Source organism: Delphinapterus leucas, chromosome 17, assembly GCF_059928025.1.
Source record: "Delphinapterus leucas isolate spDelLeu-1000000601 "Yukka" chromosome 17, BTC_Dleu_Yukka2, whole genome shotgun sequence".
Classification (NCBI taxonomy): Eukaryota; Metazoa; Chordata; class Mammalia; order Artiodactyla; family Monodontidae; genus Delphinapterus; species Delphinapterus leucas.
Genome location: NC_143145.1, coordinates 33,592,648 through 33,617,147, shown reverse-complemented (window position 1 = coordinate 33,617,147; position 24,500 = coordinate 33,592,648). Strand labels below are relative to the sequence as shown.

The 24,500-nt window shown below is 42.8% G+C and overlaps 1 protein-coding gene across 1 annotated transcript in view; it reads right to left on the bottom strand.

Moving 5' to 3' along the window:
• DPYS (dihydropyrimidinase) overlaps nucleotides 1–24,500 on the bottom strand; it is a 90,181-nt gene that overhangs the window by 3,516 nt on the left and 62,165 nt on the right. Inside the window, exon 8 of the mRNA XM_089898830.1 lies at nucleotides 9,727–9,934. Coding sequence (XP_089754956.1) covers nucleotides 9,727–9,934 — 208 coding nt within the window. The remainder of the gene's footprint in view (nucleotides 1–9,726; nucleotides 9,935–24,500) is intronic.

Below are 24,500 nucleotides of genomic sequence, written 5' to 3'. Positions count from 1 at the left end.
CTCTGCCATATCCTCACACATTCTGTTCTATAACCACCTTACAGGCTTTTCCAACATTCTACCTTTTCTTGTAGTTTCAATTCTAGGTGTCTATATTCCCAGAGTGTTTTGTTGTACGTCTCCTAAGACTTTCAGCTTTTTGTTTCAGATTCTAGCAGTCTGTGTGTGTGTTTCCTCATTTTCCTGATAGTCCCCGCTTGTAACAAGCCTTCCACAGAATCTCCCATCTGGGACTATACCCCTTTGGTGGCCAACTGTGTAGCAGAACCCTGGATTCAGCTAGAGTTAATTCAGTGCTTGAGCAGACTTTTGAAATCAGGACTTTCTAAACAAAGGGATTCATAAGAACTAAATCCTACTGTTTGTCAATGTGGACACAAATTCACTGGCAAGTCCAGTAATTGTAAACCACAGTGATTAAGGGCATGGGCTCTGGAACCAGCTTGCCTGGGCATGTTACTTAAAACTGTGCTTCAGCTGTAAACTGGGGATCGTAATAGCTTCTAATTTATAGGGGGGCTGTGAGGATTAAATATATGTAAAGCATTTAGAATAATGCCTAGCATATAAAACCTCTTAAAAAATAAATATGTGTGTGTGTACATTTGTGTACATCTGTCTTATTTATTTATTTATTTTTTTGCGGTACACAGGCCACTGTTGTGGCCTCTCCTATTGTTGGAGCACAGGCTCGGGACACACAGGCTCAGCGGCCATGGCTCACGGGCCCAGCCACTGTGCGGCATGTGGGATCCTCCCGGACCGGGGCAAGAACCCGCGTCCCCTGCATCAGCAGGTGGACTCTCAACCACTGCGCCACCAGGGAAGCCCCATCTGTCTTATTTTGACCACCAAAACTAACGTATTGTAGTGATCAACCGTGTGGGCTTTGGAGAAAGGTAGGTCTAAGTTTGAATTCTAGCTTTGCCATTTACTGGCTGTAGGAAACTGGCAAGTTAATAAGCTCCTCTGAGCCTACTCACTCATGTACGAAATGCAAGGAATAAAACCTACCTCACAGGCACATGAGATTTCCCAGATACAAAGCATTTCCCTCATTCACTCAGTAGATATTTACTGAGCACACACAAGCCCCAGATATTCTGCAGAGGATAAAGCAGAGAACAAGACAGAGACCGTGTCCCTACAGTGGAATTTGAAGCACACTGATCACTTAGTGACTAGGAAGACCCCTGACCTCTGTGCACAAGTCCAAGCCTCTGTCCACTTTCTGTGTCTGGTTGGATGCTTTGCTGGACTTGCATCTTGGCTCGCTATCGACTCAGTCCTTTCCTTCACCCTGGATCCTGCCATGACCTTGAACATCGACATGGGCTAATGAAGCACCAACTTCCCGTGGCTGCCACCCAGCCCCTGGACATTGCAGTTACCTGGAGCCAATCCACACCTGAAACTTTACATTAATTTAATACCCCACCCTCTGACCACATCCCCCATTTCAGGTCTTTAGTCTCCATGTTTTTTCTTCTCCTGGTTTATTTTTCAAGCCCAACTATATGTAGGTACGTAAACCTAAGGTGACCATATAATTTATCATCCAAACTAGGACGCTTCTGAGAGTGTAAAGGGAAGGATGTTGGTGGGAAGGAGATCCCTAGTTGAGCTCCTCTCCTCTTTGTGTCAGTTATCCCGGCCAGAGCTCAGTTTCCCTCATCCTCTTTTGTTCTGCTTCACCACTGATCTGCTCCCAAGGTTGCACTTCAGGAAATATTCAGGAATATTATATCCTGAATAAATATTTGCACTTTGCACTTTGTCTAAGAATCCCTTTCCGGCTGCTCAGTCACTGTACTAGCAATGCCACGAGGCCCCTCTTAGCCTGGCTGGTCACTCTGGTCACACTGACCGTCAAATGTCTCTGACCTGACTGGCCAGGTCTCACGTGCACACAGCCTTCCTCTTCATCTGCTGCTGAGGCTCGGGACGGGCAGGGACCAATTTCCCGCCAGGATGGCTGTGGGCTGTCAACCACTCCTGCCCACACCGCAACCTCAGACACAGACTGGCCCTCTCTGGGGAGGCTTCTGCTGCCCCACACTTCACAGTCTTCCCCTTTATAGACAAGTTGACAGGAATCAAAGACAATTTAAGTTCTGGTCTCAAGCCTTGCAGTACTTTCAACCTTTTAATCTTTTCTTATCCTTAGATGTGGTTACGTAAGTTCTTTAACGCTAGACCCAGGTCTTGTCCATCTTTGTACTGTCTATTGCCCCTGGCATTGTACTCTATATACGTTTTAGAACCTCAATAGATGTTCACTGTGACGAAATGGAAAGGTGATGGCACTCGTTCTGCAGAATGTTAAGCCTTCCCTGCATTATTCCAGAGTTCGGCTGCACACGTTTTCTAAGCAGACTTACGCTGCAGCTCTCAGGAAAAGTAGTCACGTGGCTTCTCTCTAGTGGCAAATGGAAAATCTCCATCTCAAGTGTGACGTGCCCAGCCCTGACATGGGCATCAGCATCTGGTACAACCAGTGCATAATGCTCAGAGGTTATCCTAGTGGTTGGGTCCAAAGCGGGCTTCTTTTCCAGGTATCCAGGATGAGCACAGTGATGACAGGGACACCATCCTGAGTCTCCCAACTAAATACATACCTATTTCTTTTTTTTTTTTTTTTTTTACTTATTTATTTATTTTTGGCTACGTTGGGTCTTCGTTGCTGCGTGCGGGCTTCTCTAGCTGCGGCGAGCGGGGGCTGCTCTTCGTTTTGGTGCGCTGGCTTCTCATTGCGGTGGCTTCTCTTGTTGAGGAGCACGGGCTCTAGGTGCGCAGGCTTCAGTAGTTGTGGCACGTGGGCTTCAGCAGTTGTGGCTCGTGGGCTCTAGAGTGCAGGCTCAGCAGTTGTGGCGCACGGGCTTAGTTGCTCCGCAGCATGTGGGATCTTCCCGGACCAGGGCTCGAAGCCGTGTCCCCTGCATTGGCAGGTGGATTCCTAACCACTGCGCCACCAGGGAAGTCCCTGCATACCTACTTCTTAGAGGACATTAATGCAGCATAAAGCTCACAGAAAGACCAGGATGAAGTATCAGAGGGTTCTGGGTTGAACAAAGTAAGCAGGTCTCTTCTCTTCTTCGTGTTCTCTTAGTTTTCGTCTGATCTCACTGGTCAGCTTTCTCAGGCTCCTCTGCTGGCTCCTCCCCTGGCTCCTCCCCTCAGCCTCGGAAGGTTGGCAGCCCCGGAGCTCTTTCTCAAGTCCCCTTTCTTCTCTGTCTACAGTCTCTCTGGTGGCCTCAGACTTGTGTTTTTAAATAAATGTAGATGCCAGGATTCCTAAATTTTATGTCCAGCCCCAATGCCTCCCAATTTCCCGACTCCTTTATCCAAATGGCTAAACTGACCTCTTCACAGGGAGGTGTCATTAGCATCTCAAACAGAACTAGAACTTAAGCACCACAAACTATAGTTGAAAGAGAAGTAGGATTAAAACTCTTTGAGCCCAGGGACTGCTGTCTTAGTTACACCTGTACCCCCGGCACCTGGAATATGGAATTGTATCTGGTGCTTAACAAACATTTGTTAAATAAAAGATTTCTTGACTGTAGAACTTTTTAGAACTTTTTAGATGATATTGGGCAACAGAATCACCTGAGGGTAGCATTATCTAAAATCATTTGAAAGCTTTTTTAAGGAGCACCTAAAAGAGACTAGGATCCTGAGCGCACACCTTCGGAAGACTGATCTGGGTGGTGACATTTTTTTCCCCCAGTACAGGCTGGCCAAAATTAGATGATCACACCCCACCAGCAGTTCTTCCCATCTTGATGGGTTTGCAATCAGACAGAAAGGTTTGAGGGTAAAACACTGTGAGAGGCTATCCTAAGTAATACGGGAAACATGGATGGCACCTCACCCAGCAGGGTGCTGGTGGTTTACTTAGGTAGATGGGAGTTCAATTTGAGTTCATAGTATTTAATGATGATTGTCATTGTGATGAGTTCATAGACAAAAATGGGAATTATGTCGCAATATGAAGTGCTATGAATAAATATTAATTGCAATCACTATACCCGCATGATTGCAGAAATGTTTTTGGTTAGCTGATCAGGGAAAAGAGGAAGCTTAAAATTGATAGAAAATTTACCTGTATTGTCTGCAGAGAGTAAAATGCTAGGATGCTAGATTTTTCTGAGATTTTTAAGACCAGAGACAAGAATCCTGAACCCCAAGAAGTTACTAATACAATGTTGATCATGGAGGCTAAGATACTAAAATAGCGATAAAGACAACAGAACTTCCAAATACCAAACAGCAGACACTGACGTAACACCAAACGGTCCAAATGAGCAGCGACTCCCTGAGAATGAAATCCATGCCTGGCTGGTGAATTTACAGGTAGGTATTCAGTACCTGGTGAACTTCAAGGTTCTTAGAGGTCCTCACAGGACTGAGCTCTCCAGGGGACTACGAATCACTAGATTCAACAGAGGTGATCTATAACAATGAAAATTTGCATTTTGATGTTTTACAATCCACCAAATGTTTCCATTTAATCCCCGCGAGCTATTTCTCAAGAACAATGTGAGCACATAATTTGGTCAACAATAAGTATATACTGGATGAACACTGAATGGTTAGATAAAACATGGAAAGACAGTACTTACAAAGTCCCTGTATACAGTGATGTACTGGTAAATGTTGACAACCCACCTTCCCCTTTTCTCACCACTCCTAAAGCCCTGATTCATAGCACTTGCCTATTTCTGTAGTGTAAATGCTCTCACCATGGCTGATTTCAAGCTACTGACATCACTGAATGAGGAGTCGGGAAGGGATACATACAAGTGTCTCTCGTAAGCCAAAATGAGCTGGCTCCAACATATGTACCGCCTTTTGCAGTTCCTAGCAATCAATCCGAGGAAATCAGAATTACACGACAGCTGATGATATGGAAGTATTTCCTCCGGGCCACCACACTGAGAAAGACACCGATAAACTGTTATTTCGGAAATGGAGAACACCCATTTCAAGGACTAGATCAGCCACCCATTTAAGTTTATCTTACCTAAAAGGCAAATTATGCTTATGGTTGCAAAGGCACAAGCCAGTTTAAAAGCTTTGGCGCAGTATTCTGAAACCATGCATTACTCCATGAAGCTATCCCTGCTTCTCCAGAAGATGCAATGTGACCCTAATTTTCCAAAATAGATTGGGCTGCTTATTACTGAAAACGGAGAAAAAGGGATGACTTGAAGAATGTCTGTGCTTCCAAATTTTGGTAAAAATTATTATACTCTAAACACACAGAAATTCTAGGAATAATCAACCATTTGAGTTTAAAAAGGTTTTGTTTTTGTTCTTTTTGGTAAAGAAGGAACAGCATGTAAATTGATTTTCTTCTTTCAAAATGTACTTGAACACCCAAGCTGCTGTCACAGTGGCCCTCCATGTGCACAGCTGGGTGAATACACGGATAGAGAGGGCCAACAGTATAAGGGACTTGAGCAGCCGTGGATTTTGGTATCTGCAGATACTGAGCACCTAACCCTATGGATACCGAGGGACCATGTACTGTTTTTCCTTCCTCTTATATTTTTCTTTCCTAAATCCCCCAACACTCTTCCTTAAGTGACTTTTTATATTGAATTGAAATACGTATTTTATTATGTAACATATATCAAATAAATTTTCATGTTTCATCTTCTGATTTAAATTTTTCCCCTTAAGGATCCCCTGTTTAAATATTAAAATAAAGTAACAATTCCCTGAAGCTGTCAAATTGCATTAAAATGTCATTTCTCTCCTTTGAAGTTCCTCACACTATCCGTTAACAGTGATAGCTGCACAGCACGATGCCAAGTTTCACTAAGTAATAAAATCGTGGATAAGGATCAAGTTCACAGACAACCCCACTGGGAGGAGGCAAGAGGCAATCTTCTGTGTAAATTTATTTCAAGTCCTTTCTATGACCTCTGAAACTATAGTCTTTGCTCCTTCCATTTGCAATTTGTTTATTTATCAAACGCCTACTACATAGGAAGTCCTGGGAATAAAAAATAAGTTCCTCGAAGAACTAACGTTCTAGCCAGGAGACCAGCTGAGTTCTGGGACTGACAAACACTGGCGTGCCTCTACAATCTGTGCTTTGGAGTCCACAGTGGTAAGTGATTAATTTTCTTGGGAAGGATAACAGGATAGCAGGAGAAATGGTATGGGCCTTTCCTGCTTGCCTTCAAACTCTTATCCTCACTTACAAAGAAATTGAATGTTTCAAATGAAAACCAGAGTAAGAGCTCTAATTACCTCATGTGAATTTAAAATCTAGGATTCCTAACAACTCTTTTTCTTAACTTTAGCATAATATTTTTCTTCTATAAAATTATCTTTGCCTAATGGAGAGAAAAAAGGTCTGAAACATCTCCACACAGTCCCCAAACCTCATTTTATTCATTTTATTTGATACTTTTTCCACATCAACACTTTTTAAAATAATGCATTCCCCATGATTTGAGTTTCACAATCATTTTCTTCTCTTTTCTTGCTCTACAGGTCTCATGTACAGCGGGAATCAGAAAGGCCTTATCACACACCCTGGCTCTTACGTTTACTTACCGCTCAGCCCAGGGAAAGTTACTTAATCTTGCTGACAGTCAGTTTTCTATTCTGTAAAATGGGGATAATATCTCCCACATGGCTTGTTGTGCGGGTTAGGTAAAATAATAAATATAAATTACACCAAATACACTGCCTGGCAGATAGTATGTGCTCAGAACAACATATTATAATACAACCATTACTTACTGCTATTGTAAAAACAATAATGCACTAGAATACCTAAAAAGTTGGTATCAGAAGAAAATATTGAGAAACTAAAATAACTCACAAAATTGAGAGTGAACTCCTAAAAAATGACGTTGCCATTAATTTTGCCAGTAAAATACCCAACAACGATTTGAAAAGGAGGACTGATGAAGCCAGTCGTTCAGTGATCTCGGCATATTTTCCCTACAAGAGGAAGACTTAGGCAAAGTCAGTCCTTTAAATACAGTCTGTCAGGGGTTCCCAGTTAGTCTAGCGTCCCTGCTGGTGGGCAACTGGTACTGACAGCCAGGAGCAGGCTCGTCCTGGATCCACTTCAAGCGTCACATGATCCATCACCCCGTTCTGTCAGTACTATCTCTTCTAAGTCAACGCTTATCTGTTTATCCCTTGGATTACTACTACAAGTGTCATGAATGAACTAGCCGTCATCAAGGCCTCTCATTTAGATTTTTTCCCCAAACCTAGAATAATTTATCTCCCATTAACTCATTTAACTCAATCTTTATGGTTTACATTATATGGTTTATTGCTTAAGTATATATATAGCTTTTGTAGTCAGATAACCGGAGTTTATGTTTTGGTCCTGCCATATACTAGCTGTGTGACATGACCAAGTTTCTTAATTTCCTGAAGCTTCAGTTTCCTAATATTTAAAGTGGCGGGGGGGGGGGGCTTCCCTGGTGGCGCAGTGGTTAAGAATCCGCCTGCCAATGTAGGGAACACGGGTTCGAGCCCTGGTCTGGGAAGATCCCACACGTGCAGCAACGAAGACCCAATGCAGCCAAAAATAAATAAATCAATAAATAAAGTGGGGAAAATAATACTCCCTCGCTCACAGGGTTGTTACAGTGACAGAGCCCCAGCATTGTGCCTTGCCTTCAGTAAAAGCTCAGTAAATGTTAGTATTGCTGTTATTTACCATGGGATGTTTAGAAATACATGGAAACCTTACAGTCTCTACCTACCTGTCACCCGTCAGTGTCAATATTTACAAATTAACTCCCAGCAAAATAAATTGCAACCTTAAATACTTTGACTGAAATACAGTATATAAAGAAATGTCATGAAGAACCTAGGGGTAAGACAGGAATAAAGACACAGACCTACTGGAGAACGGACCTGAGGATATGGGGAGGGGGAAGGGTGAGCTGTGACAAAGCAAGAGAGAGGCATACGTTACTAACAAACGTAAGGTAGATAGCTAGTGGGAAGCAGCCGCATAGCACAGGGATATCAGCTTTGTGACCGCCTGGAGGGGTGGGATAGGGAGGGTGGGAGGGAGGGAGACGCTAGAGGGAAGAGATATGGGAACATATGTATATGTATAACTGATTCACTTTGTTATAAAGCAGAAACTAACACACCATTGTAAAGCAATTAAACCCCAATAAAGAACTTAAAAATAAAAAAATAATTAAAAAAAGAATTGTAGCATCCTGAGAATTTAAAGCATTCTAGAGCACTTGTTTACTTAATCAAAGCTTTAGGAAGTGGTTAAAAAAAAAAAAGGATGAATCTTATCTAACAAACTCTGAGAATCCACAAGCAAAAAATTTTCACAAGACTTTAGAGGAGAAATCAAAGAGACTACAAGACGCAAACGAAATGAATCGGAAAACAGCCAGAGAACTCTGGAAAAAGAGAAGTATATTTTAAAATGGAAAGAAGACACAGAAGCCTTAGAACTAACCCAAGGGTTACAAATTCTAAGTGCTACACGGCCAAGTTGGGAACATTAATGAGTGAAGCCTGTAGGTGAAAATCAGAAAGGCTGCCTCTGTGGGGCTTGGCCATCCAGCTCCGGCCTGCTCTTACCATGCGGGATTGAGGGCACATGGTGCCCCGCCTCACTCCAAACCCAGCAATTTAGATGGTTTTAGTCTGAAAATTCTGATATATTACTGTATGTAGTGAAGTGAATTTTTAAAACTGTTTAAAACACTGCATGAGCTAAACAAACACTGGAAAAGCCAAGACATATTAAAAGAACAAACACCTCTTTTTTAACAACTGGATTACAACAAAGACTTGGAGGCCTTTATTATAAATTCGGTCATCAAAGGGGGAAAGCAAAGAGACTGAACCGATGTTTATTAACCTCCTACGAGTGCCTTACGTTTTAAAATCTCATTTGACTCTTGCAATCTGTTGGGGAGAAAACACTGTTGTCATTTTCCAGATGAGGAAACAGACCAAGGATGATAGAGAAACTTGCTCTTGGCCACACAGCTAGGAAAAGGGAAGCCAAGGTAGAATTCATATTTACCTTGACCTCAAATTCCGCCATTGCTCTGGTGGTCATTAGAATACACCTTGCAGACCTTCAACTACAGGGAGCTTGATGTTTCAAGGGACAGCAGTCGAGTTTGAACTCCATCCTTTTGTTCGTCGGAGGACATGCCTCCCACTGCTGCTCTCAGCCAATGACAGCACGCCACGTGGCTAGATGCAGGCGATGGCTCAAGGGCTGCTTGTAGGCCTTGCTCAACCTTTCTTGGTCTGTATAGTAGTCTAGGATGTTTCCACCACTTGTTTTTCTCCCTCTCTCCTTCACTGGGGCCAGGCTTGAATTGCAGGCTGAGGGCTCTCCCAGCCCTTCCCGGGCTCCCACCCATTTTCTCTCCCAGGTGTTTAAAAAACTCACACCTTTATCCATCTGGGTGGCTGCTTCTCAGAGGACCCTGACTAACAGCAATTGTCAAAAGGCCCACAGGGGCCCTACACTTGCCTGGGAAAACCTGACTTGGTCCATTAGGAAACCCGATAGACGCCAATCTTCAAAAGAAACTGCATCCACCCAATAATGACTTTTTTCTTTGAAAGCTGTATTTGTTCCTAACCTCTTCTAACGCCCCGTGAATATGTTAACCAACTGTATGTGACAACATCCAGGAGCAAGTGACAATCCAGCCCGTGTTAACAGCCCACTTAGCCCCAGCTCACCTGGTCCTGCTGCTTGATCCGTTTGTAAATATATTCAGCAAATGGTTTACGAGGAACAAACTTCCCGTCTCCTGCCGTGACGCTGAAGACTCCAGCTTCATACGCCACTTTGCCTCTTGAAATAGTCACAAGGGGCACCCCATGGCACACCACGCCCTCGAAGATGTTGAAGTTAACAGCCTGATGATGAGTTTTTGCCGAAATGGTCCTAATGTAAAAACAGAGATGTTCCCGATCATCACCAGCTCATCTGACAAATATGAAATATCGAAAGAATGACTTAGAAGAAAATTTAGCAACTCTATTAAGCCATAGCTTTATCACTGGAACAAGTGACTTTAAGAATAGAACACAGCATTAACATTTTATTGCAAAGTAATTACATTTTCTGAGAGAAAAACCCAGTAGGTCACTCTTTACGGTGATTAATGAGGACGGAGTGAGTGGAAGAAGGGCATTGTCTCTCGTGTTTATAATTTTAAGTTATTTTTATGTATATGTTTAAAGAACAAAATATTAATTGTAAAATATTTCAAATATAGATGAGTATGATGAACACACTGACTCAATACCACACTCTACAGAATTTTAACATTTTGCAGACACAGTCGAGGTTTCCTCAATACCTCCCTGTCCCTCAAATTCCATCCCTGTCCCTCCCTTCCCAGAGGCAATCGTTAATTGGTATTTATCGTATATGGCCTTTATTATGTTGAGGTAGGTTCCCTCTATGCCCACTTTCTGGAGAGTTTTTTTTTATCATAAATAGGTATTGAATTTTGTCGAAAGCTTTTTCTGCATCTATTGAGATGATCATATGGTATTTATTCTTCAATTTGTTAATGTGGTGTATTACATTGACTGATTTGCATATATTGAAGAATCCTTGCATCCCTGGGATAAATCCCACTTGATCATGGTGCATGATCCTTTTAACGTGTTGTTGGATTCTGTTTGCTAGTTATTTTGTTGAGGATTTTTGCATGTATATTCATCAGTGATATTGGTCTGTAATTTTCTTTTTTTGTAGTATCTTTGTCTGGTTTTGGTATCAGGGTGATGGTGGTCTTGTAGAATGAGTTTGGGAGTGTTCTTTCCTCTGCAGTTTTTTGGAAGAGTTTGAGAAGGATGGGTGTTAGCTCTTCTCTAAATGTTTGATAGAATTCACCTGTGAACTCATCTGGTCCTGGACTTTTGTTTGTTGGAAGATTTTTAATCAGTTTCAATTTCGTTACTTGTGATTGGTCTGTTCATATTTTCTATTTCTTCCTGGTTCAGTCTTGGAAGGTTATACCTTTCTAAGAATTTGTCCATTTCTTCCAGGTTGTCCATTCTATTGGCATAGAGTTGCTTGTAGTAGTCTCTTATGACGCTTATCCCACTACTGGGCATATACCCAGAGAAAACCATAATTCAAAAAGACACATGCACCCCAATGTTCATTGCAGCACTATTTACAATAGCCAGGTCATGGAAGCAACCTAAATGCCCACTGACAGACGATAAAGAAGATGTGTTTCATATATACAGTGGAATATTAGCCATAAAAAGGAATGAAATTGGGTCATTTGTAGAGACCCTAGAGACTGTTATACAGAGTGAAGTAAGTCAGAAAGAGAAAAACAAATATATACTAACGCATATATGTGGAATCTAGAAAAATGGTACAGATGAACCGGTTTGCAAGGCAGAAATAGAGACACAGATGCAGAGAACAAACGTATGGACACCAAGGGGAGAAAGTGGGGGTGGGAGGGGTGGTGGTGGTGGGATGAATTGGGAGATTGGGATTGACATATATACACTAATATGTATAATAACTAATAAGAACCTGCTGTATAAAAAAATAAATAAAACTTTAAAAAATTCAACATAGAAAAAACTATACCTTGAAAAGGAAAATTATATCTTGAATTTCTTTCCCTTGTCTGTGGCAAAACTGGAAATTTGAGGACATTAAAAATAACAAAATATGTTGAATATAATCTCAGCACATTTTGTCACGCATCTGCGTATTCCTCAGCATTCTCAGCATTTTATTAATACTTTTCAATCTCACACAATACGACTAATGACTTCTAAGCTGGATATCTGGAAATACTGGGTGTCCGCCTTTCCCTAAATCACATTAAATGGAAAAGGAAAAAGAAAATCTGGCAGCAGTGGATCATACAAGCATAATCTGAAGTTTCTACAAGTGCTTGCTCTCAGGAATGGATTAAAGAAAAGTGCTTTGCTAAAAATCCCAAGGCTAGGTCAAAGGAATAGCAGCTAAAAGCTCCCCTGCAACCCTAATCTGGAGGGGCGGAGCTGGGAGACTCACAGTGCCACCTCCAGTGGAAATGAACGACACGACGCTGACCTGGTCCTGGGTTCCAGAATCCTGTACCCAATTACCTGTTTGGTTTCCACTCCTTAACACATCCAAACAGAATTCTTGATTTTCCATGATGACTCCAGCCCACACACTCAAGTTTGCTCCTCCCTTGAGTTTCTCATCTCAGTAAATGACACCCCCAGCCACCTTTCCTCACTCCTCAAACCATCATCAAGCCTGTTGGTTCTACCTCCAAAAAAAAAATAAATCCCAAACCTGCCCATTTCTCTCCCCCTCCAACGCTCCCACTGAGTCCACGCCACCGTCATCTCTCATCTGGACAACCCCCAACACCTCTTACTGGCCTCCATGTTTCCATTCTTACCCCCCTACACTACTTACCACCCCCGCACAAAGATGCTCAAATCATATTTTAAAAATGAACATCAGATCAGGTCACTTTTCTGCTTGAAACCCTCCACTCTGTTCCCCAAGACACAAATAACCGTAGAAAAGCCCAGATAATAATAATCATGAAAAAGAATCTGCTCCCAATGAGAAATATCAGCATGGAAAAGAAAAAGAAGATGTTCCTGTATGTCAGGTGGATACTTTATGACATTCTATTTCATCTTTATAACACCTCTTCAAGGTAGAGAGTATTGTCTACACTTGACAAGTAAATAAATTGAGATTTAGAGAGGTTACATAACTTGTCAAAGGACCTATGACTACTTTGATGAAACGGGAATCTTTTCATATTTTTTAAGTTAACATACAATAAAATTTACATTTTTAGTGTTAGTTCTATGAATGCTGACACCTGGATAGATTTGTTATCCTCACAACATTCAGGACACAAACAGTTCCACCGCCCCCCAAAACTCCTACCATCCCTGTGTAGTCGCAACCTCCCCCCACGCGTAACTCCTGGAGATCCTTGATCTGTCCTCTATCTCTTGAGCTGTCTCTTTTCAAGAATGTCATGTAAATGGAATCACAGAGTATGTAACCTTTTGAAGCTGACTTCTTTCATTTGGCATAACTATTTTGAGATTTATCCAAGTTGTTGTGTGTATCAATAGTTCATTCCTTTTTAATTGCTGAGTAGTATTCCAACATATGAATACCCCACAGAGTGTTTATCCATTCACCTACTGAAGGACATTTGGGTTGTTTCCAGTTTTTGATGATTATGAATACAGATATTATAAAGATTCGTGTACACGCTAGGTGTGAACGCTTTTCTTAGTGTAAGTTCCCTTGAGTGGCATCACTGGGTCCTATGGCCAATGTATGCTGCACAAAAAGAGCTTCCAGTATCCTTAGGAACCAACTTGCTGGTAGAGAGAAACACTTAAAAGGTTAATGAATAGGAGGTAGGTACAAATACAACAACAATAATTTCAAACACTAAGGAGGAGGGAAAAGTACTGATCACATAGTAAGTCATGTCATTAAAGTAAGAAAATGAAGAAAATGGGGTAAAGGGTTACCAGGTATAGAATGAGTTATGATAAGTTATGAGTTGGTGATGAAAGATACAAACTTAAAGAAAATAAATCTAGGAAACAACATAGAGGAGATTTAGACCTTCAGGCTAGAGTGTCGTTTTATGACCATCACAATCTCTCTGCGATACTTCCATAGTCTGGGCTACTGCTTTCCTGCACATCACAGTTACACTGATGGCAGAAGCTCTTGGGCTTATACTGTACAATGTTATATAAGCATGTCTGGACAGATGTATTAGTAAGGTTGCCATACAGAGAAAAGTAAAATGCATAATAATTCATGATGAAATGGTTATATACAAGAATGGGAGGCAAAAAAGGGAAAACCCTAAGACATAAAACTTTATTTTTCCAAGCAGGAAGTTAAGAGTTACAGATACTGTTAGGAAAATAATCTAACAGAAGAAGTAAGTTCTATACACAAAAATTGCCATTACGATATCTAAACTATTGAAAAACTGAAGCATAACAATTTTCCAATGATTACTCAATGCAATATTGGGCTTCTGTGAAAGACTAGAAATAAGAATACACTGGGGAAGCAAAGAAAATGATAATTATATAATTTAAATGGAAAAAAAGTTACAGAAAGCATGGGAAAATACATATGCATGTGGACAAATGCAAAAGGAAATATACAAATTAAAGTGCTTGTGTGGCCTAGGAAAAAACAAACAAATATGAAAGCAAAAGATCTGTGACAACAAAATATCAAATCAGATTTCTCTGCCGCAGCCAAAACAAAGGTCATTTTTTTGACTTTCTCAGCATTGGGGTTAGCAAGAGAAAGAAGGCAATTAGGCGACATCTAAGTGATTCTCTATAATAAGGCATTATGTCAATGAGGTCAAATTAACACAAAATGTAAATTCTTGGCATTATCACCAGCAGCAAAAAGAATGTGCTTCCACTTTCACATTGGAAGGTGTCTGACAGGGTGTCATTCCTCACCCAACTTTTTCCTTCCAGCCAGAGCTGCAAGTCTCCAGTTCTTTAGGAACTTCCACACTTCTGAGTCTTCCTTCTCCCTGGGTGCCCTTCTCACTGCTCAGATCTGCCCCCTCCCTGACCCAAGACTCTGCTCAAAAATCCTGGTCCCATGTCAATCATATCTCAATAAAGCTGGAAAAGAAAAGAAGAGAAGAAAATAGAAGAGAAAAGAAAGGAAACAAAACAGGTCACATGACTGGGCCCCAGCTGCAAAGGGGCCTGGGAAGGCATGTTCTGGCGGGAAGGGAGGGGAGGGGAGGGGAGGGGAAGGGGAGGAGAGGGGAGGGGAAGGGGAGGAGAGGGGAGGGGAAGGGGAGGGGAGGGGAGGGGAGGGGAAGGGGAGGGGTGGGGAGGGGAGGGGAAGGGGAGGGGTGGGGAGGGGAAGGGGAGGGGAGGGGAGGGGAAGGGGAGGGGAGGGGAGGGGAAGGGGAGGGGAGGGGAGGGGAAGGGGAGGGGAGGGGAGGGGAAGGGGAGGGGAGGGGAGGGGAGGGAAGGGAAGGACCAGCTTCTGGTTCCTAGAAGCTGACACTGACAACCCATGGCAAAACCTTGCATTTTCCTCTGTTGTAGCATTATCTGAATCAATTGTAATGATCTCTTGATAATTACAGTGTTTTGGAAAAAATAGAACACTAACTTAACATGGAATGTAAGCATCCAATCCTAAAGTTCTGTTGTGTACTTAGCATTTCTGGTGAACTGTACAAGCTCATTAGTAATAAATAAATAAATAAAGGAACATTGTTATGATTATCATTCTTAGTTGTATCTTAACCAGTTAGATGAAACATTTGTTTATTGATACCTAAAAATGCTTAGCAATACCAATATTATCAACACGATTAAGTCCACAGCTAAGTACTATTACACCATGTCCTGGATGGTAATGCTGAAATACAGCTGTGTAAGAGTTTGCCCAAGGTTCATACAGCTTGATATTGAAGGAACCTCTGAGAGGTTGGAATCACTGCCACTTTTTGAGCATACTGGTATACCTGTAACCCTGTCATAAGAAGATTTAAAAAATTGTGGTACATTTTCAATATTTGCTTTCAACAAAAAATAGAATGTAATATCATAAGTTTTATAAAATTATTACAAAATGTATTTAAAATTTTTTTAATTAATTAATTTATTTATGGCTGTCTTGGATCTTCGATTCTGTGTGAGGGCTTTCTCTAGTTGTGGCAAGCGGGGGCCACTCTTCATCGCGGTGCTCAGGCCTCTCACTATCGCGGCCTCTCTTGTTGCAGACCACAGGCTCCAGACGCGCAGGCTCAGTAATTGTGGCTCACGGGCCCAGTTGCTCTGCGGCATGTGGGATCTTCCCAGACCAGGGCTCGAACCTGTGTCCCCTGCATTGGCAGGCAGACTCCCAACCACTGCGCCACCAGGGAAGCCCACAAAATGTATTTAAAATGTATTCATTACTAGTGCGGTATGGGAGACATGGTCCATTAGTGGAATGAACACAAGTTCAAAGTCACACAATTGCCTTTCTAAGGATACTTGTTGTTCCTTTGAACATGCTTCCTCCAAGGCAGAGGCCTTCTGTTCTAAGGCAGAAGCCAGAACATGCTTTCCCAGGCCCCTTTGCAGCTGGGGCCCAGTCATGTGACCTGGCCTCCTCCAAAATGGTGCCCCAGCACCATACTTTGCATGGCAAGCTGGTGACTCAGGAAGCAGGTGCTGCAGGATCCATGTTGGTGAAGGGAGAGATGGCTCAATCCTGTTTCTCAGGCCAGTTGTGACAGGGGTTTAGCACTAGCGTCCAAGCCCTGCCTCAGTGAAGCGATTCATGGCAACTGAGCCCAGGGGCAACACTGGGGCTCTCCACGGTCCTATGGTAGGCCTGGGGCATTGGTCCTGGCTACATAGCCTCTCAGCCTGGTCTTCCGGTCCTCCTGGAGATTCTCTGGGCCACCCAGTTCTTTTAATACATTCTTCTTCTATTTAACCACCTAGCGTAGATTTCTCTTGGTCGCAGCTAAGAACACTGCCTGATCCATCTTTTTCTTTCAACCGTCTTAGAAGAAAGCAGGGACACACGTCTGGGCTCTAACTAAAAGGGATTTAGTCAGTGGGCTAACACGTTATCGTCCTAAGGTTCAGCGACACTGTGAGATAAATTGGAGCAGGTGACATGGAGCTCTGCAGTGCATTTCAGCCACACACGTGATCCTATTCTGAGAAATGCAGTGTAGCAAGCACTGTAGTTCCATCCCTTGGCATACATTCTCCCTTCCTCTGGTTTCAGCATTCCCCAGTTTTTCTTTAAGAAACATCTCTCCGGGCTTCCCTGGTGGCGCAGTGGTTGAGAGTCCACCTGCCGATGCAGGGGACACGGGTTCGTGCCCCGGTCCGGGAAGATCCCACATGCCGTGCAGCGGCTGGGCCCGTGAGCCATGGCCGCTAAGCCTGCGCGTCCGGAGCCTGTGCTCCGCAACGGGAGAGGCCGCAACAGTGAGAGGCCTGTGCGTGTACCGCGAAAAGAAAAAAAGAAACATCTCTCCCCCATTGGAGATATCTGGCAAGACGGTTAGGCATGGCACCCTATTCTTCCCTAGCCAAGAGAGGGGGAACTGCATTGTTTCCCAAGAATTGAATCTTTGGTAGAATGACAAAAAAAATTTTTTTTGAAGTGATTGGAGGGTGCATCCCTGAACACAGAGCAATTCCTGCTGCAGGCTGTCCAGGGCTGCCTTGGACTCTGTTCTTTCAAAGCCTGGAGCACTGACTATTTCTTTGGTCTGTGAGCACCCCATGGCCTTCCCACAGAGTGTGTTTTTGCTCATCTGCATGTAAGTTAGTTGCTATGGTTTGCAACCAAAGACCCTGACTGATAAAGACCTTGTCCTTTGGAGAGTAATTCCTGTAATGAAGGGCCCATGGATGTCTCTGAAGCACAGTTCAAAAGGCCTGTGACTCAAAAAGAAACCAGAAACTATTTTCCACCAAATCTGTCCACAGAACAGATGCGAATGTGGGGCGGTGCTCTGATTCCACTCATAAGTAAAACCAAAGAGCTGTGAGATTCATCATCAAATATTTTTCAAATTTAACAATATGATAGTCAGCTCAGGAGAGTAGAGAAATACCTTCTCTCTAATTACTGATTGGATGGCTAGGCTGTTGGCCCGTCCTGGTGGTAACAGGAAGGATAGGAATGATTAAAGCCTTCCCATCTGATAAGTGAAGCTGGGGTTCCTGGGCCATTAACTCTTCATTAGCAGATTCTCCGTGGTCACCCTGCCCCAAGGGAAAAGCTGCTCTTTGTCAAACTCGCTTTGAGCCTGTATCAAACGGGCACATCTCTCTGCAGAGGGGTGTCAAGGTTGTCTTACTGAGTCCCAATTATACACATCTCCAAGGCTCAAGCCGACAGGAAAGCAGAAGCCTTGAAGATAACATTAAGCTATTTTTCAACTTTGTCTATAACTTTGATACCACTCACATCACAGCTGCAGAAAAACATTCTGTCCCTTTGCAAATAGCTTCCTATCAAAGAGCTGCGTGCTCCTATAGATGAGAAAATCACTGAAGCAAAAAAGCCTGCGGGAGACTGCCCGTGTGCATTCAAAGAGAACACTGGGGAAAGGAAGAGAATTTCTTAAAACAATGTGGGTCTTCCTGACCCCAGAGAAATGACTTGTTTAGGTATTTTGTTATATTTCCTCCAACTCAGCCACTCTGTCCATGGCATGAATGGATCCTTACCAGGTTGCCATGAGAACCAAAAAAAAAAAAAGTTTGAAAGAATCATTATCAGGTCTATTAGTGGCTTCTTTAAAAATATACCTCATCTCTCTACATGTGTTATATGACATCTTGTATATTCAACATGAAGGAACAGTAACCATTTAAAGCTTCCCAATAGCACCGTGCAATAGACAAGGATGATGAGACACAAAAAGGTGAATAACTCACCCCATGTTACACAGCTAGTAAGTTCATGCAGCTCAGGTGAGATAAAAGGTTGGGCTCTTAACCACTAGACAGTGTTGCCCCTTGAAAGCTCTATGAGAAGCTACTGCGAAAGCATGCAGTCAGTGAAAACATTCTTCATCCACCAGAAAACAAATGGGAAGCAGCTCGTTCCTTACTTCCTAGTGTTTCTTAGTCTGTTTTCTGTTTAGCGGCAAGGGATTTAGGATGCTATTAAAAATTCCTTAAACTGAAATTGGTCGTTCTCCACGTGATCATGATGGAAAATATTTTTTTGACGTGTGTTCCAACTGTCTATTTCAGACTAGTTCTTCTGTGAATTTCTTGGACGTGACAAGTTATATAAATGGGGAGCAAAGCAACCACATCTCTGGAAATGCTAAGAGGTGCTACTTCAAGTACATTCTCATTATTAAGCAAAGTTGCTGCTCACTGCACCCATCAATCTTCCATCCTCTATGCAGACTTCTGCACCGCCTCCCACAGAAGAGAAAATGGGAATTGCTTCAGCCATATTATTAAATCTAAATCGGACAATAACTTGGAACTCTATCGGTGCTACATGGACGACACAACAATACAGATTCACAATAATGCTGCCCAAACATTGGCTTAAAGAAATAAACTGATCAGGCAAGCCGGCTATTTTGTCCTTGGAGTTATGTCATCCAGGTCATGGATGGTGGTGCAGACCATGGTTAGATAAACTGGATTTAAATTCTAGAAAGTTGACCTTGGAAGCAGGTCCCACATCTTTCACCCCTTGTGCCCTGCACAGCGCTGAGCAAATAGAAGGCATTTTAGATACATATTTATCTAAAAATAAGTTATTAGCAAATTTTGACATTACTACTTAACATAAATATTTCATGTTCTATATACTAGTTTTCAGAAAGTGGGGAATTAAAGATAATTTAGTGTCTTGAAGGAAGAGGAGCTGAGGGCTTCCCTGGTGGCGCAGAGTTTGAGAGTCCGCCTGCTGATGCAGGGGACATGGGTTCTTGCCCTGGTCCGGGATCCGCGGCAGGGCCCGTGAGCCATGGCCGTTGAGCCTGCGCGTCAGGAGCCTGTGCTCCGCAACGGGAGAGGCCACAGCAGTGAGAGGCCCGCGTACCACACACAAAAAAATGAGGAGCTGAATGTGAATCAGCAAAAGCTAGCATGATACTAGGATGTATGTCTTATGAATATTAAACAGGTAAGTGCTTATAGGTGAGGTATGATTATTAGCTTTTGGAAGGTGAGGCTGTTGGCCTAACATATTGGTAAGAGTTAGAAATAACTTTCTGGGGTGGGGTGTGGACTTGGTCTTGTAATTACATTGTCCTGGGAGGCTGCCTTGCCCTTGGCAAGATGACATTGTTTGACAGACTGTCTAGGGGCACAACTTGGGCAGAAAAAGATGTGGGTTTTCTACACAGGAATACACTGGGTAAAATTCACACAATATCCTTCTTGGAAACCAGAGTCGGCCAGGTATTTATGATTATGTTCAGCTCTAATACCATATTTTAGGAGGAAAGAAGACTTCCTGGAATATAAAGGGAAGTCAGTAGGGTTCTCAGTAAAGGGATGGAAAAGAGAACGCTGGATAACAGAAATGTCTGGGGCACTTCTAAACTTTCCTCTTTTTTTTTCGAAAGGAAAAGGACGACCTATTTTCCCTCCATCCCTGCTGAGGAAAATAAAAAGAGGTAGTAAGCAGAAACGCTGGCAGGTGAAATGTAGTTTGACACTGGAAAATAACTTCGTGACAGCTGGGAGTGAGGTGTGTTCGTGAAGAACGAGAGCAAAGTCTGTGGCCAGGAAAGAGATCCGTGGACACAGGCGGCCAATGAACTGTGTGAAATCCACCAGGATGGGCTACAGCGCCTCCTCAAAAGTCAGAGAGAATTTCTGGCTCTGCAATCCTAAGAACAGAGCCCTGGCCTCCAGCATTCCTGAGAAAGTGATGAGGCAAACAGAACATCACATGATTCTATTTCCAAGTCACTTCAATTAGGGGCCCAGCAAGTTCCAGGTGTGGTCAATGTCCATTAAGCTATATTCTAGGTTCTTCCATGTGCACTGACTCACCTAATCTCTCAAGAACTCATTATCTCCATTTAACAGACGAGGAAATGGAGACTGAGAGGGGTTGAGTAAATTGTCCGAGTTACACAGGAAGTACGCGGTTGGGAGGAAATAAACACAGGCGGGCTGAACCCCCATTCCACCCTCCTTCACCATGCTCCACCTTCCGTGAGCACCCCCTGCTCCAACGATGAAAGCACTACATTCTTCACTCATTAAAAAGGTTACCAGAACACTTGGAATTGTAATAGTGAGTATCTGCTTTCCATCTGGGCAAGAAGTCTGGTGACACCTAATCATCTATTTCCATCCTGGTGCACTGCAGCATTTCATCGACCCTCGGAAAACAGAGCATTTTGGAGGCTCTGCCAGAGTTAGCACAGCCCCAAAGTCCCAATTAGCGATACGGTTGTCTAGTTCAAACTTGACCGGACCCAAAAGGCAGCTGCTTCGAGGAAGCACTGTCGGGTCACAGAGACAGGCGCCGGGGTTAAACGGGGTCACTGCAACATCACCTCTGTCTGCCTTGAGTGGGCATGAGGCTCAGAATCCAAGGTGCTGATGTGGAAATGCAGCCGGTGAAACTGACTTTGCTACACCACCGAGCCAGCCTCAGGGCAACTCATCTGTAATGAAGCACGGAAAGGGAGCGACACCCAAGGAGGGCCTGACAAGCTACCTGCCACTGCAGAGAGACGTGCAGAAACCCGCTGACTTGAGCAACCTGGGGTAGTAACCGCCAACGTTCATGCGGTGCTTACGGCCCTGGGCACTGTGGCAGAGAATCCACGTGTATTAATGCTCTACATACAGCCTGTGACATGGGCATTATAATCAGGCCCATTTGACAGATGAGCAAATGGAAGCAAGCCAAGGTTCAGTAACTTGCCCCAGGTTACACTGTCAGTGAGTGGAGAGGCCAGATTACAAACTCCAGGGACCACATGTTAACCTCCGTGCGGTAGGTATGCCTTCCTTCCCTGCCTTTTTGGGCAGCTGTAACTTTGCAGTGTTTAAGAGGTTAGACACAAGTCAACCAGGCCTGCTCTGAAGCCCAGCTCTGCCCTTTGCAGCTGTGTGATTTGAAGCAAATGAGTAACCTCTCTGTACCCATCAGTGTCTTCACCTTAAAGCAGACAACCACACCACCAAACGTAAGGTAGATGGCTAGTGGGAAGCAGCCGCATAGCACAGGGAGATCAGCTCGGTGCTTTGTGACCGCCTGGAGGGGTGGGATAGGGAGGGTGGGAGGGAGGGATACGCAAGAGGGAAGAGATATGGGGACATATGTATATGTACAGCTGATTCACTTTGTTATAAAGCAGAAACTAACACACCATTGTAAAGCAATTATACTCCAATAAAGATGTAAAAAAACAAAAAAAAACAAAAAGAAACAGACAACCACATTGATAATGACATGTAGGCCTCAGAGGGGGGAAGTGAAGCAGCGACCAATTTGCAGCTCAGATTATCTGTGGGCTCATCTGGTGTGAGAAGCCACCGGGGCTGAGCCTGCTTCTCCTTCCTCTGGATCCTCCATCAGCGGCTCGGACCCCTGCACCCAGTGTGTGTTTGGCCCCATGACCAAAGTTTGACATCCACGCCACACCAGCAAGGGCAGAGGCAACAAGAACAGGCACTGGTGTCACTCTGCCCTCCCTGTGGGGCCCAGCTTGTGCTTGTGGTTCCACCTTGTCTCTGCACTTCCCGCTTGACCTCCATCTTCCCCTCCCGATGGCCTAACCACTGGACTTCAAGCTCCAGCATCAGATGCAAAGACAGCAGCCTTGCAAACACTGATCAACCAGCTCCTACAGTTGTGAAAGGTCAAATCATATACACATACGTGTATGTGTACATCTATGTATATATACATGCGCACATATATCTACACACACACACACATGTATATATGCATGGGTGCATGTGTGTATACATCTGTATCTGTATCTGTATCTCCAGGTGGTTCCACTTCTCTGTTTGAACCCTGATATATCCTGGATGGGTTGCTTCTGGGATTGTTTCTTGCAGGCATCTATCTCTCTTTCCTTGCCTCTTGCTTTGACATTTTCACTTGCTTTTCTTACATTTGCTAATAGCACCTCAGTGGCTAAGAGGCATGGCCAAGCCATCTATGATGAACATGACAATAATAATATTCAGTTGCAGCCTCTATTTCCTGCTTGCTTATTTGCCAAACCCTATGCTAACATCTTTTCACACATTATTTTATTTAATCCTTACAATCCAATGGAAGCAGGGCTTTTTAAATACCTATTTTATAAATGAAGAAATTGAGGCTCAGGGAAGCTGAGTAACTCACCTAAGATCATAAATAAGAGTCTACGTGCCTCAAAAACAAAGCACTTAACCACCATGTATTGCCTCCCACTGTAAGCGATCCATCCAGAACACAAGTCTGGAGCAAAATGCACATTTATATGAAATTTTACCCCATCTTCTTCCAGAAACACTGAAGCACCTTAAAAGGAAAACATAATGTAAGGTAGGTTAATTAGTGATAAAAACAGAGCAGAGAAACTCTAGAAAAGAAGTTGGTACCAGGCACCTGCGGGTAGTTGAATTTAAGTCTATACAGGAGATTAAACTCATTAGCATAAATTTCTATGCAAAACCTTTCCCGCAAAATAGGCAACCAAAGAATGAATCAATTTTAAGGCATACTGTCATGTTTTCTTTTAGACTTTGTGTACAATTTATTCTCATAATTGCCAGAAACCACAAGTGAGGCATGGAAAGACTAGGAGGCTTGTCATATATTTAGGAATTAGAAATGCTCTTATATAAAAATAGAACAACAACCTGGGTCTTCTATCATACTGCTGAATGCCATGCTTGGGTCACTAAACTCTTCTTGTCTCTGGTTTATCACTTAAATAAATGAGGTAGAATTACTAATTAGGCTTACAATGTTACCATAAAGAAAGTTAGGTTCTAAGAAATGAGTTTCCTAAGTCCAGAATGCTAAGAACACTATTTCACAGCTCTGACCTACCAGCCATACACAACTCTATTTGCTTCCAGCTTGAGGCAAAAAAGCAAATGAAATGAAGTCAACTTGGTGGAACATTGTAGAAAATCTCTATCCATCTATGTGTTTATTGCATATTCCATTCATTTAACATGTATTTATTGATCACTACTCCATGCCACACACTGTTCTAGGCACTGGAGATGCAGCAGTGAATAAAACAGACAAAAATCCCGATGGGAACTGAGCTCACACTCTAGTCAAGCCTATTTCTGAATTTGCAAGGACCTCTTTGTTATAAATATGACTCTAACATACGAACAAGGTCAATTTTTCAATAATAACAACATGCATATAGGTCCTTACAGTTTATGCAAAACACTTTCATGTAACTATAGCATTTATTTCTCAAAAGAACCTGGGGAGTTTGCAAGAAATAAGACAGACCCCTTTAAATGAAGAGACAAATAATAACACGTTACCAAATGAAAAATGAACAAAGGGCATGAACAGATATTTCTTCATAAGGAAAAAAACCCAATGACTAATAAACATGGAAAAATATTCAACTTCCTTAGTGCTCAAATATATGCAATTTGTAGCTGAAAGGTAAAAATTTTTACCTGCAAAAGTAACAAAACTCAAAGGGAAAAAAAAAAAAAGATTGTACCCAGAGTTGGTGAGGAACCATGAGGATGTAACCACATATGCAGAGAACCCTTAAATGCATATACCCTTTGATATAGTAATTCTGCTCTTAGTAACTCATCCAATAGAAATAATCAAAAATTTGGATTTAAAATAGCAAAAGAAAAAAAATTTTTTTAAACTGTAAAAAGTAATCCAAGTTATAACTAAAATAAAGAAATTATATAGAGACCCTTCTCTGGAGACCACTGCCCCACAGGGTCAGACATCCAACACTGATTAATGGCCCTTT